Source organism: Eriocheir sinensis, unplaced genomic scaffold, assembly GCF_024679095.1.
Source record: "Eriocheir sinensis breed Jianghai 21 unplaced genomic scaffold, ASM2467909v1 Scaffold907, whole genome shotgun sequence".
Lineage (NCBI taxonomy): Eukaryota > Metazoa > Arthropoda > Malacostraca > Decapoda > Varunidae > Eriocheir > Eriocheir sinensis.
This window is the reverse complement of record NW_026112283.1, coordinates 152,148-169,708: the sequence shown is the minus strand read 5'-3', so window position 1 is coordinate 169,708 and position 17,561 is coordinate 152,148. Positions and strand designations below refer to the sequence as shown.

The 17,561-nt window shown below is 46.0% G+C and overlaps 2 protein-coding genes across 2 annotated transcripts; both read right to left on the bottom strand.

Moving 5' to 3' along the window:
• Positions 1–585: 585 nt before the first annotated feature.
• Positions 586–2,478, bottom strand: LOC126994887 (blastula protease 10-like; the record flags this gene model as incomplete). The annotated part of the gene is made up of 3 exons (XM_050854154.1): positions 2,307–2,478; positions 1,597–1,800; positions 586–712 (listed from the first exon to the last, which is right to left on the bottom strand). Coding segments are annotated over exons 1-3 (382 nt in total), but the record flags the coding sequence as incomplete, so codon positions are not given.
• A 9,938-nt stretch (positions 2,479–12,416) lies between these two features.
• On the bottom strand, positions 12,417–13,222 carry LOC126994886 (uncharacterized). The gene has a single exon (XM_050854153.1). It carries the CDS (start codon positions 13,041–13,043, stop codon positions 12,417–12,419), a length of 627 nt encoding a protein of 208 aa, XP_050710110.1. The 5' UTR covers positions 13,044–13,222.
• Positions 13,223–17,561: the final 4,339 nt, after the last annotated feature.

The window sequence follows — 17,561 nt, the reverse complement described above, 5'->3', positions numbered from 1 at the left end:
ATTATAGTAATATTAATGGCAGCCACAACTTAAGGGAAGAACTGGATAAGGGAAACTGGATAAAAAAAATACTGTACATGTGCCGTAACTTACTTACATTAGAGTTTCATTGTTTGTCGCTTCCACTGACACGCTTTTCTTTAAACCCGGTAGCAGCGACAGGCCAAATTTGTGGCTCTACCGTGTACCAGCGACGGGCCACATTTTTGCCATGATATAAACCCCAAAAAATAGATGATGCATAAACAAATGCGTTGATATATATTATGAAATGGTTTGCGTGAGTGTTGATTTTTTCTCATTTTTCTCGCTTAGATGGAAGGGCCTTTAGGAAACATGATCATACCACGATTTCCGCTGTCGTGGTTCTCATATTTCCGTGGTTTTCTGACGTGTCCACGATCTTCCAAAGCTACGGTAGATTTCACCGAAGGACGACGGTATTACTCACCATCATCATCATCATCAGCAATAACAAGAATCAAATGAGAACCACGCCAGCGGAAATCGTGGTTTGACTGAAGATCGACGGAAAATTTGCCCAGTGTAATAGTAGCCCCTTAATTACTCATATATCATACTCACTGATGCAGCCGTACATAGTGTTGGTCAATAGTATGTCCCTGTGAGAGAGTCCCGTGCGCTGGCCGATGAGCTCCTGCGCCAAGGGATATAGGGTGGCGATGGTCGTCTTGCCGTTGTTGGTGAAGCCCTGAAAAATGTGTCAAGGTGAGAGTCTGCTGCGGGGAGTTAAGGGCCAGTTCGACAGTCCAACACTCTGAGCCGATTTCACAGTCCAAAACAGTGTCTTCGTAACAGCCCGAACCAAACTATAGAATCCCATACAATCCAAAATGGTGAGGTCTTCGATGCCACACTAAATACACAAGCCTTCTCCTGTATAGTTTCATAAAATTTGTGAACTTAAATATAAACACCAGACACTATACAAGGAAATTTCGAAGGCTCTGGTATTGGTTTGGGAGCTTACGAACCCATCATGGGGAACTGTGAAACTGGCCCTCTGTCATTGTAAGCGCCCAAACCAAACCGTATCCACTACAATGATCCGCTAATTCTACTCATTACATGATATACTAATTAAGAGATTTCCTGTGTATTTTCCTAAAATTCCCTCCACCTTTTTATATCAACTAGAGCTACAAGGAATTTTCGTCATATTTTGTGTTTGGTTGGGGAAAAGGAAAGTTTGGTTTAGTCGGCGCAACATCTATGGTCATATGCCGGATAGAGACAGGAGGGGGAAGGAATTATAGAAGGGAACAGACCCCAGGAGACGGGACACAAACCCCAATTAATACCAGGTACCCATTCACTGCTGGGTGGACAGGGGCATAGGGTATCAGAAAAGCCGCCAAAATTTTTCCCCTCTGCCCGGGAATCGAACCCAGGCTCTCTCGATTGTGAGCCGAGTGTGCTAACCACTGCACCACGAAGCCCCCGTTTGGTAGGGGAGCTCGCAAACTTGCTGTATTGGACTGTAAAACTGGCCCTAAGACGACGAGACGTTTTACAATAGGGGAGCGTATAGTCATCATGGTAAGAAGGAAACCATACTCATGCAAAGTCCCTCACCGTAGAGCCGTAGTGCATGTCGGATGAGTAGTCGTATGGTATGCCGTAGGTGTTGACCACTGACGTGCTGTACTTATTGAAGTTGTTTTCCCTGCCAGTTTGGATGTTGCCATAATTGATGACCACATAGTCGTCACGGTCGGGGCGACTCTGCTCGTGAACGAACCCAATGGCGTGGCCGATCTCATGGGCGACAATGCCGAGCTGACCCGCGTCGAGGAGAACGATGTTATTAAGACTTTGTCAAGCCTCTGGCAACTAAATTACTACACACACACACACACACACACACACACACACACACACACACACACACACACACACATAATAGCTACCATTATTTTTGTTATTGTTATTCATCATTATCTCATCTATTATTATTACTATTTATTATTTAGTTATCAATGGTAATGCTTTTGTGGTGCTGTCATCTTCTGTGCAAACAGCTGCGACTCCTGAATTTCATTTACTTTCGTATGGTTTCTTAATAGAGGAAGGTTTCAGGAGAAGACTTCATGGGAAGGTTTAATGCAAGGAATCAGTAGAGGCATGGAAAGACAGTTAAACCAAGTGGCATAAGTTTTAAATGTTGAGGGAACAGAGTATGTCATGGGAGCAGAACCAGTGTAGAGTGAGCGGTATTGGGGAGTGCAGTATGGTAACTATATAATTTATTGTGTTACGACATAATATTACCATAGTGTACTTACTTCTTTGCAGCCACTTCCAATGGAAATGTCTTGTCCATTCTGGGCCAACATGCCGACATACGACCAGCATCCAGACCCTTCAAAAAACCTGACGTGCCGTTGAGCGAGGTTGGACGTGAGCTGGAATCTGATGCAGGTGTTTTGCTCCCAGTGAGCAATCGCTGCATTTATGGCAGCCACAGTGACGGCTGAGTCCGAGGTGAAAACCGAAAACAAATTTTTTTTTTATGGTATAAAGAAAGAGACTGGTTGTGTTACTGAACTATCGTATACAATCGAGATTTATAGTTCAGGTTCTTTTGAGTATGTTAACACATCTCGATAGTGGACGCTTGTAGAGTTGCTTGTAGCTGGTGTGTTCGAGGCTTGTAGGACGGACGCCTGTAGAGTTGCTTACATCTGGTGTGCTCGAGGCTTGTAGGCTGGACGCCTGTAGAGTTGCTTGTAGCCGGTGTGCTCGAGGCTTGTAGGCTGGACGCCTGTAGAGTTGCTTGTAGCCGGTGTGCTCGAGGCTTGTAGGCTGGACGCCTGTAGAGTTGCTGCTGGTGTGCTCGAGGCTTGGAGGCTGTAGAGCCTGTAGGCTTGTAGCCGGCGCTTGGTGAGGTGCTTGTACCTGGCGCCTAGTGAGGTGCTTGAAGCTGGCGACTTGTGAGTTGCACGTAGCTGGTGCCTTGTGAGTTGCACGTAGCTGGCGCCTTGTGAGATGCTTGTAGCTGGCGCCTTGTGAGTTGCACGTAGCTGGCGCCTTGTGAGATGCTTGTAGCTGGCGCCTTGTGAGGTGCTAGTAGCTGGCGTGCTCGAGGCTTGTAGGCTGTAGAGCCTGTAGGCTTGTAGGCTGGACGCCTGTAGAGTTGCTTGTAGCCGGTGTGCTCGAGGCTTGTAGGCTGGACGCCTGTAGAGTTGCTGCTGGTGTGCTCGAGGCTTGGAGGCTGTAGAGCCTGTAGGCTTGTAGGCTGGACGCCTGTAGAGTTGCTTGTAGCCGGTGTGCTCGAGGCTTGGAGGCTGTAGAGCCTGTAGGGTTGCACGTAGCTGGCGCCTTGTGAGATGCTTGTAGCTGGCGCCTTGTGAGTTGCACGTAGCTGGCGCCTCGTGAGATGCCGCGGACGGCTGGTGCGTTGCCGCGGACGGCAGGTGCGTTGCCGCGGACGGCAGGTGCGTTGCCGCGGACGGCAGGTGCGTTGACTCCTTCTTCCCTAGTACGCCTGTCCCCGGAGTTTGTTGGTGAGTTCTCGTGGCTTGGAGGAGAACGAGGTCGCGAAGGCACAGGCGCGGGGTGACCGCTGCCAACCAAATGTAACGGGCTTGTCGGGGGGCGTTTAAAGAGTGTTGATTATGACTTCAGCTTCCTTAAGGCGAATTATATTCGTAGCCTTTATGTACAAGAAGCGACGGAGCGAGAGCGACTGTCGTTGTGTGTCAGTCGGACTCTCGTGAAGGAGTGCGAGTTACAGGTTGGAAAATAATTGTTACAATTGGTCACGTATGTCAAGGTGACCTCCACGCACCATCGGAGTGCGAAGTATACAAAACTGAGACGGTAAACACTGACGGACGACATTCCTATAAGGTGGCGTGATCTATCTGTCGTGGGTTTTTCCATTGACAATTGTATGCCTAATTCGTGGTGATATTAAATAATAATAATACATTGATATCCTACTATAACATGAGTTGTAAAATGTGTACAGGCGGTGACTGCAGAGAGTAAGGAAGGAAAAAAGTGCCAGGAATATATTCACAGCTAATTAGAACGAATGATGTGTTCAGTGACGGGTTTTAATTACCAAGGAGAGGAAATGGTATAGGCAAATTTGTTACAAGGTTGCAATTAGAGTAAAATATACGTGTTGAATTGCAAAGGTGTCCAGGAGGTGACTGCAAAGAGTAGGGAAGGGAAAGTGTCAGGAAAATATCATCAACGAAATAGAGCGATTTAAGTTTTCAGTAACGGATTTTAATTACGAAAAGAAGACTTGGTGACGCCAAATTGATCAAAATGTGAATAAATTAATGCAAGGCGTGTGGACGGCAAGATAGTGTTATAAATAGAATAAAATGGAACGGATGAATGCGAATATTTTTTCTTATGAAACACATTTAAATTAGTATTGGAAAATGGAGGTGAAGGCAAAATGAGTAAAAGGTGATCAGTTTGTGAACTGAAAGAATTAAAAAAAAATGTTAAGAAAAAATCATAAACTAGATCAAATAATGTTTTTACTGATGCGTTTTGATTAGTTACAGAACAAAAGTGAGACACACTGATTAAAAGGTGAATACGTGAGTGGAAAGCACACAGATAGCAGGGCAGTGTTAAAATGTATATTGGCTACGGATAGCGGTGAATAATGGTTCCAGTAACGCGTTTCATCACGTGTTGAAAATAATGAGTTAGAGGCAAAGTGAATGCATCAACTAAGACAATAACCACAGTACGAGTGAGTAAAATTTGCCACCTGCAAACAAACAAAAAAAATGAAAGAAAAAGCTGAGGAAAATAAGTGAGGTGAAGGAAAAGAAGAGAGATAATATGAATGAAAAATACTTATAAGTAAAATAAATAATAAGAAAGGAAAGTATATTAGTAAAATAGATGTAACAGTATTTAATAAGTGCTACGTTTAAAGATATTGGATATGTAAAAGAAAATATACATAGAGGAGTGAGAGAAGAGGATGTGGAATGGAAAAGGAATGTTATAAATCCACACACAAAACAATGGACAGGAGAGAACAACGAACGACATCTTCAAGACGACTCGTCAGCAATTGCCGGCAGCCAACCCGCTAACCCTGCCGCCGTTAACCTCCGTCCATTAAGGCAGAAAATATTTCAGTGTTAATATTCTTCCTCGTGCTCTTCGTCCTGTCCATTACGAACGAGAACTTCACGGCCAGAATAATTCAGAAAAATTTCCACTTCGCTCCCATTCCGCCTAATACACTTAAGGTTTTCTTCTAAATCTTTTTCTTCTTAAACTGAACCAGGGTTATATTTTTTACCTCGGCACGAAAAATGTCATAGTTACATGAAGAATTCTTCTCAGTTCTCATTCCGAATAATACACTTAACGTTTTATTCTATTTATTTTTTTACTTATACTGAACAACGATTTTGTTATTTACCGCCGAAAAAAAATATTAGGCCTAGCCAGGGCGCAATACAACTTTTTATCTTCAATCTTGTCATGCACTTTTGTTCTCTCTATAAGCCTATCATTCTTTACTTCATCTTTTCTTTCGATCACCTTCATTCACATTATCATTTCATCCTTCAAATTGTTCCCGTGAAATGTCCTCTGTTACACACACACACACACACACACACACACACACACACACACACACACACACACACACACACATCCCATGATGAGAATAAACACTTTTTCCTCACTACATAATTTTCCAATACACAAAATTTTCGATAATCTCAAAACTGACAAAAAAATGGTGAGCCTTACAAGAGCAACACAACATACTTCCTCAATATACAACACATGAAAGAAAAATAAACTAATATAATTCTATCACAACATCACGGAACACAATGAATGAAAAATATTTATAAGCAAAAGAAATATTAAGAAAAGAAAGTATATCAGTAAAATAGATGTAACAGTATTTAAAAAGTGCTACATTTAGAGATATTGGATATATAAAAGAAACTGTACATAAAGGAGTGAGAGAAGAGGATGTGGAATGGAAAAGGAGAGAATGGTTGGACACATTCTCTTCTAAAAAAGCAACACTTCTTTCTTCGGAAAGGCTATTAGTGTTTTTTTGGGGGGGGGATTCCACTCAACAACAAAATAAAATAAAAAACATGCTGTTCTTCCTCAAACATACAGCAAGTAAGGCGCAACGCCCTTCTTTGGTTTACTTTTCGGTCAGATTTGAGAAGTGATGAAAAAAGAAACAAAAATGACATTCAAAATGACCAGCAAAACAGTCCATTCCCACCAACACTCACTCATTTTCATATGCCTCCGCCTCCTCCTCCTCCTCCTCCTCCTCCTCCTCCTCCTATCCCTCTTTTATTTTTTTAGATATTTGTCCACACTTCAAGGGTGGGGACACGGGCTATATAATGGAGCCCGTCGGGGTCAAGCGCGTACGTCCCTCCGAGGAAGGGCCACAGGCTCATGAAAGGAAGGGGAAAGTGCCGACAGATCGATTCTATCGGCTGACGTCAGCCTAGCCGACCAGGTCGGTCTGTCGACGAGGACTGGCGTGTCTCTGTCTCCGTCTTGCTTCTAATCACACAAAACACAGACACCCCTAAAAGAAGACGACCTCAGACACCCTAAAATCGGATAATCAGGAGACAGAGGGTAGCCAAGAAAAAAATTCGTAGTAAAATTATACCCAATGTATTAGGCTTTAGACTAGGGCAGCTGAATCTGTCCTTTTCTGTCCTTTTATTCAAAAGTTCTTTACTTCCCTGCATAATATACCACACACAATTATATTAATTCATTTTTTTAAAGTATGGGCTACAATGCAGTTGTGGAAGCATAAGCAAAATGGGGTAATGAGTGAAAGGAGGTGTGGAGAGCAGGGTAATGAGCTAACAATGGTAGGGAGCCCCTGCCCTAAAGAAAGACGACCTAATCCCTCAGCATTCCATTTTTGTTGCAATACTATGACGCGCCGAGGAAAAAAAAAAAAAATACAGAAAACCAGACGAGGCATAAACAAAAAGAACAAGACCCAATCCCATTTTCTGCTGACGAAGGACGTGTGGAATCGGAAAAAAAAACAATCCCAAACAAAAACGGACAAAAGAAAAAGGAAAGCGAGAGGAAAAAAAGAAAACAATAGGCGCTGAAGGGGTCCTAAAATAATTCTAATGTTCCGTCCAGCTCTCAGTCTGTGCCGAAACGAAGGCAGAATATTATGGCGGGAAGGGTGTGTCGGGCAGGGCCGGGGCAACACGGGGACGGGAGGCGCGGCAGGGTGCTCTGACCTCTCCTGACCCCGCACGGAAGGCCCGGAGAGGCTGGCCTCGCTACTGTCCTCACCGCCCGCCCCGCACGCACCAAATTAGGTCTTGGCTCCGGCAGCGACCTCCACGATTTGCATTTTCTCTCTCTCTCTCTCTCTCTCTCTCTCTCTCTCTCTCTCTCTCTCTCTCTCTCTCTCTCTCTCTCTCTCTCTCTCTCTCACTTAATAACAACGACTCACTGATATTAGGAGACTTTAACCTCCCCCATATCGACTGGGCGACACTGTCAGGTACAGAAGGCAAGTCACATAGAATGATCGAATTTCTAGAAGAAAATTATCTAAGCCAAATGGTTTCTGAGCCAACTCGACAAAATAATATACTCGACCTTGTTATAACGACCCAAGATAACCTAGTCAGTAGTGTCACGGTAGGAGAACACCTCGGTTCTTGCGATCATTAATTAGTGCGCGTCGACATTAGAGCTCAATCATCAGTGACTGAAAATAAAGTAAAGGTGCCCAATTTCATTAGAGCTAACTTCGTAGAAATCCGACAAAAACTAACAGAAATACAACTATCAGATGACGGCAGCGTAGATGAAGCCTGGCTAAGCCTTAAAAATCACTTACTCACTCAGCAGAACACATTCGTCCCCTTGTGCGAGAAGCGAATTAACACTAATAAAAGCCCACCGTGGTTTAATAGCGAAATTAAACAATCAGTCAATGAGAGAAAATTGTTTTACAGATTAAAGAAAGAACAAAGTACGCCCGAAAATATTAGACTTTATAATGATGCCAGGCGACGAGTAAAAAGACTAGTAGGTCAGGCAAAGCGTAGATATGAAGAAAATATTGCAGCCAACTGTAAAAATAATCCGAAATCTTTCTTCAGTTACATAAACAACAGAAAGGCGATCAAAAGTGGTATTGGACCTTTAACAAACAGCGACGGTGCACTAGTGACTGACAGCCAACACATTGCAGACCTCTTAAACAATTACTTTTCCTCGGTGTTTAATTAATACTAACAGTCTCCCTCTCGCTACCAACAACACTAGTACTATTGTAAATCTCGAGCATGCATTGCCTAATTTTGAAATAATAACCGATGAAGTCCTTAAAGCTCTCCATTCACTTAAAACAAATAAAAGTCCCGGACCCGACAAAGTATATCCTATACTGCTTAAAGAAACAAAGAGCGAAATACTCTCCTCCCTCACTACCGTATTCAATATGTCCTTGCGACAAGGCATCGTCCCTTCGGATTGGAAAAAGGCTAACGTGACACCGATTTTTAAGAAAGGAGACAAAAAAATACCAGGTAACTACCGACCCATTAGTCTAACTTCAATTGTAGGTAAGCTACTTCAGAGCATAATTAGAGACAAAATTGTGAGTTACAGGTATCGCCACTCCCTAAGACCGCTGTAGTAAAAATTATGGCATGAACTTTTTCTATTAGGCATTATGGATCCCTTTCCGACCTGCATGACACTACGGTCGGTATTCTCAGACGCTCCGGCCTCTCACATAAACTACTTCAAGAGGCCGAAAAGGAGATTAATCTGGTTTTCATGAAGTGTTTTCATGTTTATGGTACAGAAGAAGCTTTAAACTACCATCAGGGTTATAAAACTATCCCTGGAAATGCCAAATACGCTACGAGAGCCTTGCCAAATATGTGTGTTTGGGCGCCGCTGTGTTTAATGAAGAATATGACCCTACCTCTCTTCTATCCTCCTTGCTCATGACCTTTCCCCCGGGCCAGAGATCCTCCGCCTCTTTCCGTGGTTTGTGCGAGGGTTTCTGATCGCTCTTGTGTTCCCGAGGCCTCTCGTGACAACCGTACATAAATTTCAGGTGATTCATTTAGGGGCTTTGATAGGTGGGAGAAGGGTGGAATAACATACTTGTGAGGCAGTGAACGTTTGATTGACTATAATATCTGTAGCATATAAAACAGGCGATGGCATTGATTGGGAGAAGGGTGGGGTAACATATTTGAGGCACAGTAATAAACGTTTGACTGACAATAATATCTGTAGCGTATAAAACAGGCGTACTAGAGGTGGGTGGCATTGATAGGAGTGGCTTTGACAGGTGGGAGAAGGGTGAGATAACGTAGGTATTTGTGACGCAGTGAACGTTTGATTGACTATAATATCCGTAACGTATAAAACGAGCGTACTAGAGGTGGGTGGCATTTATTTGAGGCTAAGAAATGCTATAATAGCTCCTTCCGCGGGAGAGATAAATAAGAAAAACATTAACACTGACGATAACGCTCAGAAGTGAAAAATAAATAACATTAATAAAAATACAATAGTAACAGTTATAATAAAACAAACAACAGTAGAAATAATAATCCATAAAAATATATACATAGTAATTCTACATAAACTCCATCGAAAAAAAAGTAAAACTGGACAAACGAAAGACTAACGATCAATACAGAGAACAATGACGCCAAAAACATACAACATGAATCATAATAATGCGAAGAAAATGCAACTTAATCCACAATGATAATGCTCGCCAAGAAAAATTTATCGCAGCACTAGTTACGTTACGAAGACGGCATTAGGCTAGCCGATAATGCTGACGATGATGATGATGATAACAAAAAAGAGGAAAATGATAGCGACTAAAACATGACAACACAGAAGCAATACAGAAATTACACTAATACTAATAATCATAACACTGATAACACATAAACAAGAAAGAAGACAAATAAAGAGAAAAAAAAACTAGTAGACATGATAAAATAGAAAAAAAAATACAAAAATAATAATGATACAAATAACACTAACACGTAACCACCACGATATATATATATATATATATATATATATATATATATATATATATATATATATATAGATATAGAGAGAGAGAGAGAGAGAGAGAGAGAGAGAGAGAGAGAGAGAGAGAGAGAGAGAGAGAGAGAGAGAGAGAGAGAGAGAGAGAGAGAGAATACGCACAAACAGACGGACGAGGAAACACACACACACACACACACACACACACACACACACACACACACACATAAAAAGACAAGTAGATACAGACAGGCAGACAGACAGAAAGGCAGAAATAAAAGAAAGACACACACACGAACCAGGAGACAGACAGACAGACAGACAGACAGACACGAAAAAACAAATACACAGACACACACAAAGGAACACAGGCTGAGACAAGGTCACCGTGACGCAATAGTCTCGAGATGGCTTCTCTCTCTCTCTCTCTCTCTCTCTCTCTCTCTCTCTCTCTCTCTCTCTCTCTTATCTTATCTTCTGAACGAGGAGAATCGAAGAAACATTTGAATCAGAAAAAGAGGACTGAACGCGATGTGAAGAAAGATCAGAAGGAGGAAGAGGAGGAGAAAGAGTGAGGCAGGAAGAAGAGAAGGAAGAGTGGAACGGATAACAGTTCCGATCCTGGCTATTGACTTCCACTGCCTCCTCTTTGTCCGTCGTTTAAGGGATTGGAGGAATATGTTGAAAGATTTAAGAGGATTGCAAAAGTTCTGATACATTAACTCTAGAACTGTAACGCTGGGTCCGGGCGGACCCACGCTGTCTCTACGCTTTGATATTTGAGCTCTTTTTCCAAAGTGGTAGCTGTATGCGAGTTGTGGTTCTGGTTGAATCCATTTGACACTCAGAGCTTGCCTATGCCATCTACACTGTGCACGCCCCTGACACGAGGGAGGAGGTAGTGTGGGTCCGGTCGGGACCCACAAATTCCAGCCATGTGATTCTTACTCATGACACTTCATACAGAAAAGAAATTATTATTATAGTGCTTATGTACATACAAGTACGAGACATAGAGGCACGCTGACTTACTTCCTCATTACAAACAATAACCGTCGTGGTGTACCGGGCCGGTGACGCGTAGTAACAACAAAGAATAACCAACATACAAGCAGTGATACATCTTCGTCTGTACCTGTCAATTACTATGTTCGGTACAGCGCCTGGTTTTCCTCGCCTCCTCCTCCTCCTTTTCTCGTTTGACCTCCACCTCCTTTTCTTCCTCATTGTATTTCCTGTATTTTTTGTCTCTGCCCTTCTTTTCTTTTCTTCCTCCTCCTCTTTCTCCCTCTTCTACTCCTAAATCGTGCCTATCTCAATCTACACATCCATTTCCACTTAGCTCCTCTCTACCCTCTTCACTTCTTCCTTTCTCTCATCCCTTCCCTCCTTCTACATCTATCAAAAGTTTAATTACGACATTTTTTTTACAGCAAAGTAGGCAGCTCAAGGACAAATATCAATACAACAGCAAAACAAAATCTCGCTCGGCACTGCTCCAGCAGAAGAAAAGAGATTGAGACGCCAGCGGAGAGGTCAATAACCTCAGATGGAGAGGTGTCTTGATATTACCTCCTCTTCAAAGCGTTCAGGTCGTAATTATAACTGACTCACTCACTCACTCCCGAAGATAAGTAATAAATCCAACACAGATGTTTATTTATATATATATATATATATATATATATATATATATATATATATATATATATATATATATATATATATATATATATATATATATATATATATATATATATATATATATATATATATATATATATATATATATATATATATATATATATATATATATATATATATATATTACAACATGTTATAACTCTGTTCTGGTTCTTCTTTCGCCTGTCATAACTTTTTTTTACTAACTAGCTCACCCAAGAATATAAAACCACTAATTCCAGCCCAAAATACAGAAAACAATATATCCAACAAAGCTTTTTTTATATAGTAATTCCTTTCATAAATTTAACTTTTGCTTGTCATGCCATATTTTAACTAACTACCTCATCCCAAAAAATAGAAAAAAACTAGTTCCAGCTGTGTTGTGTAGTTCCGTAGTCTTTCAGGAGTACATCAGGGATGAGTGAAAGATCCAGGTATAGTAGTAGGTCCTTATTGCTACAAAATACGGTACAGGGAATACAGAGACACGGCTCCTCTCCGTCAGTGAGGATAGCCGGGCGCCAACTGAGATGGGCAGACTCTGGCTGAGTTGCCAGACGTCGCTGCATATCCTATCTTACAGTATGTATACATCTATGGATATACAAATTCCCATCATACATCTCCCTCCCCCCTTCACGCTCGTAGTTTCAATCTCGAGCGGACTGCTTGCGCTGGAGTCTTGCAGATCGACGGGGCTCAGCAGGCGGGTCATCACCGTCGGACTCACGCTGGGGAAGGGACTCTTCACTGGGATACTGCACAGGGCGGAGGAAGCGACGATTCCGCCAATACACCCGGCCACTAGGGAGACGCACTTCATAGGTCCTCAACCTGCCGATGCCCATAATGACCCCGACCTTGTCCCAGCGGTGGGATGTCCGGTCCTGGATCCTGACGTGCTGGCCAATCTTCAGCCTAGGAAGAGGTTGGGCATGCTGGTCGTACCGAGCTGTAGAATCCTTGGCACGGGCAGCTGCACGGCGGTCGCAGTCTTCAGCCTTGGCCTGCCAGTCCTCGGAGAAGGAGTGCGGGTGGGCAGGGACACAAGATCTTAGTGGACGTCCGAAGAGGATCTGGGCCGGTGAGCGTCCAGTGAAGTTGGGAGTGTTGCGAAGTTCCAATAAACCTCGGTCGAACTCTTCACAGTCAATATTGCCGGAGGGCGCTACCTTCATTATGAGATGTTTGACGGTCTTCACTGCGGCCTCGGCATGACCATTAGACTGTGGGTAGTGCGGGGAGGTGACTACATGCCGGACTCCCCATCGGTCCATGAAGTGCCGGAACTCTTGGCTGGTAAACTGGGGTCCTCCGTCGGTGCGCAGGCGAAGGGGAACACCAACCTCTCGGAAGTAGCGGCAGAAGATCCGGATGGTAGTGGCAGATGTGGTATCACCATGACAAGGGACGACAACGGGCCAACCTGAGAGTCTGTCGACGACGACCAAGAAGGACTTCCTGCTACGACAAAAAGTCGGCCGACACAGATTCAAAGGGTCTAGTAGGGTTGTCGTCATTCAGCAGAGGTTCCTTCTGCTGGCTAGGCTGGAGAATCTGGCACTGCTCAGGCTTGAACTGTGTTTGCTATGTCAGAGTTGATTCCCGGCCAGAAGACAGTTTGACTCGCCCGTCGCTTAGTTGCCTCAGCGCCCCGGTGACTGTCATGTAAGCGGGTCAGGGTACGACGACGTAGGGCGGCAGGAACCACAACTCTCACGCCATAGAGGACGAGATCACCGTCGGCGTAGAGTTCGTCCCGTATTTTCCAATATGGGAGCAAGGAGTTGTGAAGGTCATAGCGGTTTGCAGGAAACCCTGAAGTCACACAGTTGAGCAGACGAACATATGCAGGGTCAGCTCTTGCTGCTGCACGGATTTCCTCGAGGGTCTTGTCATCGTCTTCCTCTGTCGCTGTGACGGCCCTCACGGTTACTACGGTCCTAAGGGAGACTGCCGCTTCAGTGCACAGTACCTCGTCTTCAGGCGTAGGGTGGCTGACTGGGGCACGAGACAAAGCATCAGGAATGCAAAGTGTCTTGCCTGCACGCCACACTGCCGTAAAGAGGTAAGGCGAGATCTTCTCCTTAAGACGCTGGAGGCGAGGGTTTTCCACGGCATCCAGTGAGTAGTTATTCAGTATGGGTATCAGGGGACGGTGATCGGTCATCAGAGTGAAGTTTTGTAGTCCCACCAAGTAAAACCTGCACTTGGCCATCGCCCAGACAGCGGCGAGCATTTCCAGCTCGATGGTGGCGTAACGGGTTTCAGCATCGGTAAGGAACCGAGAGCCACACTGGACAAGTCGTAGATGACCGCTGCCGTGGTTCTGAAGTAATGCGAACCCCACTCCATACAGGCGTGAAGCATCTGTCTGTAGGATGGTAGGTAGGGCCGGATCAAACGATGCGAGAACTGGTGGACTGGAGAGCGCTGTCTTGACTCGGCGGAAGGCTTCGTCATGATCCGCTGTCCACAGAAACTGTCTCTTGGGGCTCAGCAGAGGACGTAGAGGTTGTGCAGCAGAGGAGATGGCAGGGGTGAACTCAGCTAACTGATTGACAAGACCTATGAACGACCTGAGGTCTGTTGTTAGCCGGGGTGGGAAAGTCCCTGATCGCAATGACTTTCTCCTGGTCTGCCGCAATGCCAGCCTCAGAGAGCTTGAAGCCGCAGAAGTTCACCTCAGGTGCGGCGACCACGAACTTGTCCTTGTTGAGTGTGATCCCAAACTCGCGGCACCTGGTGAGTACTTGGTGAATGCGGTGGAGGTGTGTACTGTAGTCTGCATCATACAGTAGAACGTCATCAACCACTTTGACACAATTCTTGACACCTTGAAGAGCCATGTCACCGCGAAGGCAAAAGGCGTCGCCTGTTGCCGCGAAGCCCATCGGTCCCCTGCAGTACTGGAACCGGCCGTAGGTGTTATGAAGGTAGTCAAGTGCTGGTCCTCCTCAGCTAACTCGATCTGCCAGAAGCCGCAGAGAGCGTCCACCGTCGTGAAGTAGCGAGCTTTGGGATCCACGCTACGAATGGCAGCAAAGGGTGTAGGTGACGGTTGGGCTGGGCGGGACACTTGCTTGTTAAGTTTGGATAGGTCAGTGGTGATACGTACTCCTCCATTGGCCTTGGCAACGGCGACGAGCGGATGGCACCAGTCCGAAGGTTCATCACCGGCAGGCTTGATGATCCCTTGGGCCACCATGGAGTCGAGTTCTTCCTTGACTTGGTCCTTAAGCGCCAGGGGATCTGACGAGGAGTGTGGATGGCGAATGGTACTGCGGCTTCCTTAAGATGAATCCTCATCGGCGGACCCACCATAGTCTTCAGTGGTGTGGATCCCAGAGCTGCCTTGTCCACCAAAACATCCTGGAACTCCTTCAGGAAGAAGGCCTTGGCTTCTGAAGGTGACGTGGTGCTGAAGTCAGGGAGCTCTGTACATCTGTTGACGTGCTTGACTTCCAAAATTGGCTTTGGAAAGTCTTTGGAGATGATGGCCAACTCCTGGCAATGGCCATAAGACAGGAGTGGAGTCTGGATGCCCTCATGTACTCGAATCCTGGCAGAGCAAGACCGCTTGCCTAAGGTAAGGTGGCCGTGAACGTGCCGAGAGCAGGAGCCATTTCAGAACCATCCGCCGTCAACGTCGTTGTCTGTGGTGGAGGATGTAGGTGACTCCGTGGAATACCTAGACTCTTTAAGTGTTGTGGGCCGATTACTGAGACGTCAGCACCTGTGTCAGGCATCATCTGCAGGTGTGAAGACAAGTCCCCGTACGTGAGGAGGACACTGATGTGCTGGGGCGTCTTGGAGTTGGAGCAGGAAGGAGATCCCACGACGACAACTGTACTGCTTCGTGTCGTTCTGCTTGCTTGAGGCAGGGTAGCTCCGTCAGTACTTGGAGCGCCTCGTTTAGGCTTCTGGCGATGCTCCTTCTGCGCTGATTTGCAACAGGAGTCATAGTGTCAACCCGAGAACAGAGGCGGCACTGCGCGTTGTTAGCAGGACACTTGACTGTGCGTGCAAAGTGACCCTGACGACCGCAGCAGTGACAGGTGCTTTGAGCGGCTGGGCACTGTCCTGCACCGTGCTGTCTTGCGCAGCTCTTGCACGTGTCCACTGTCTTCGGTGCTGTCGTGTGCTGAGGAGACTGCTTACTCTTCTGCTTCTTGTTCTTCTGATGATGTGATATGGCTCGCACCTGTTCTGCTGGGGCGCGAATAGCAGTGGTCGCGCACCTGGCGGCCTCGTAGGAGCGGCATGTATTAACGACTTCCTGAAGAGAGCATGAGTCGTCCAGGGATATGAGTCGTTGAACTAGCTCTTCATCCCGAATGCCCATCACGATCACCATCTTGAGTTGGGTTTCCTCGCACTTGGATGACTTGCCAGGACATATGTCAACTTCCTCGGCGATGCGTCGCAGCCTGACGTAAAAATCAGCAAATGACTCCTTCCAACTGCCTGCAGCTGAGCAACTCTCTCCTACGTAATGCCTCGTTCCGCAGGCCCTTGATGTGTGACTCCAGAGCATCCAATACCTCGTGAACAGGCTTGTCTGTGGAAGGAGGTATCTGCAGGGTGTGCTCAAGTACTCGTAGTGTTTCAAGGGTCAGGCACATACGTAACTGGATAAGTTGTTTGTCCTGCGGTAGGCTAGACAAATCCACCATCGTTGCATAATCCTGCCAACGACGTCGCCACTCCCGGAAGATCTGGTAAGTTGCATCGGGCTTGAGAGGCGGTGGAGTTTGAGCGGCAGGTTTGTGTGGTGGAAGATGTGGCTGGGCGGGAGGCTGGGAGGTCGCGGCTGCCGCGGCGTCCGTGTCACCGGGGGACGAGGACGGGGTTGGGGACTGCTTGTGAGGTGCCAGCAAGGTTATAAGTTGTTCAAATCTTGCGTTGTCCTCCCGTCTTCTCTCTTCCTCCTCTTGTCGTCTCCGTGATTCGTCCCTGAGCCTTGTCTCCTCCATCCATTTCACAAGGGTCAGAAGGTCCGTGGGTTGTGAGGAATGTGACTGATCAGCTGTTGCAGGTGAGGTGGAGTGTGTGGTGGGAGTTGCCGTCTTTTCTTCCTCCTCCACCTCCTGCTTCTTTTTCTTGCCTCGGTTTTGAGACATGGTGAACTTTTCTATGAAACCTACACCAACGGACGTGTCGACCACGCGGATCCGGGTGTAAGTATCATAGAAAAAGTGTTTAGGTGAGGTGGCTTGTGTGCAGTAAGGAGGCAATGTCTGGTGTGCTCAGTGAGCGCGGGCCCCGGGTAGGGTGGGCTGGGGGGTGGGGTGCGACGTGGTGCAAGGCGGGAGACGCGAGCGTTGCAGTTACCCCCTGGACACGAGAGGAGGGGGGTGTGCGTCTTGCTCTCCTGATGCCACACAATAAACTCTCCAGCCTCCCTTTGTAGGTCACTTGAGGACACTGAAAGGGGGTCGCAAAGCACTGACACTGCACTGAGCACACACACTGCACTGCACAACACCGTAGGAGGCCACAATGCTCCTTACACTGCCTCGGGCGCTGGCTGCTGAGGGGTCTTGGAAGCCGGTTGTGGTCCGTCTTGTTTCCCTGTAGATGTAGCGGGCTGTAGTCACTGCGCCATGTGTTGTGTAGTTCCGTAGTCTTTCAGGAGTACATCAGGGATGAGTGAAAGATCCAGGTATAGTAGTAGGTCCTTATTGCTACAAAATACGGTACAGGGAATACAGAGACACGGCTCCTCTCCGTCAGTGAGGATAGCCGGGCGCCAACTGAGATGGGCAGACTCTGGCTGAGTTGCCAGACGTCGC

What these genes read in the sequence shown, in the direction of transcription:
- LOC126994886 (XM_050854153.1), bottom strand. Translation starts at nt 13,043, where the DNA reads ATGGACCGATGGGGAGTCCGGCATGTAGTCACCTCCCCGCACTACCCA.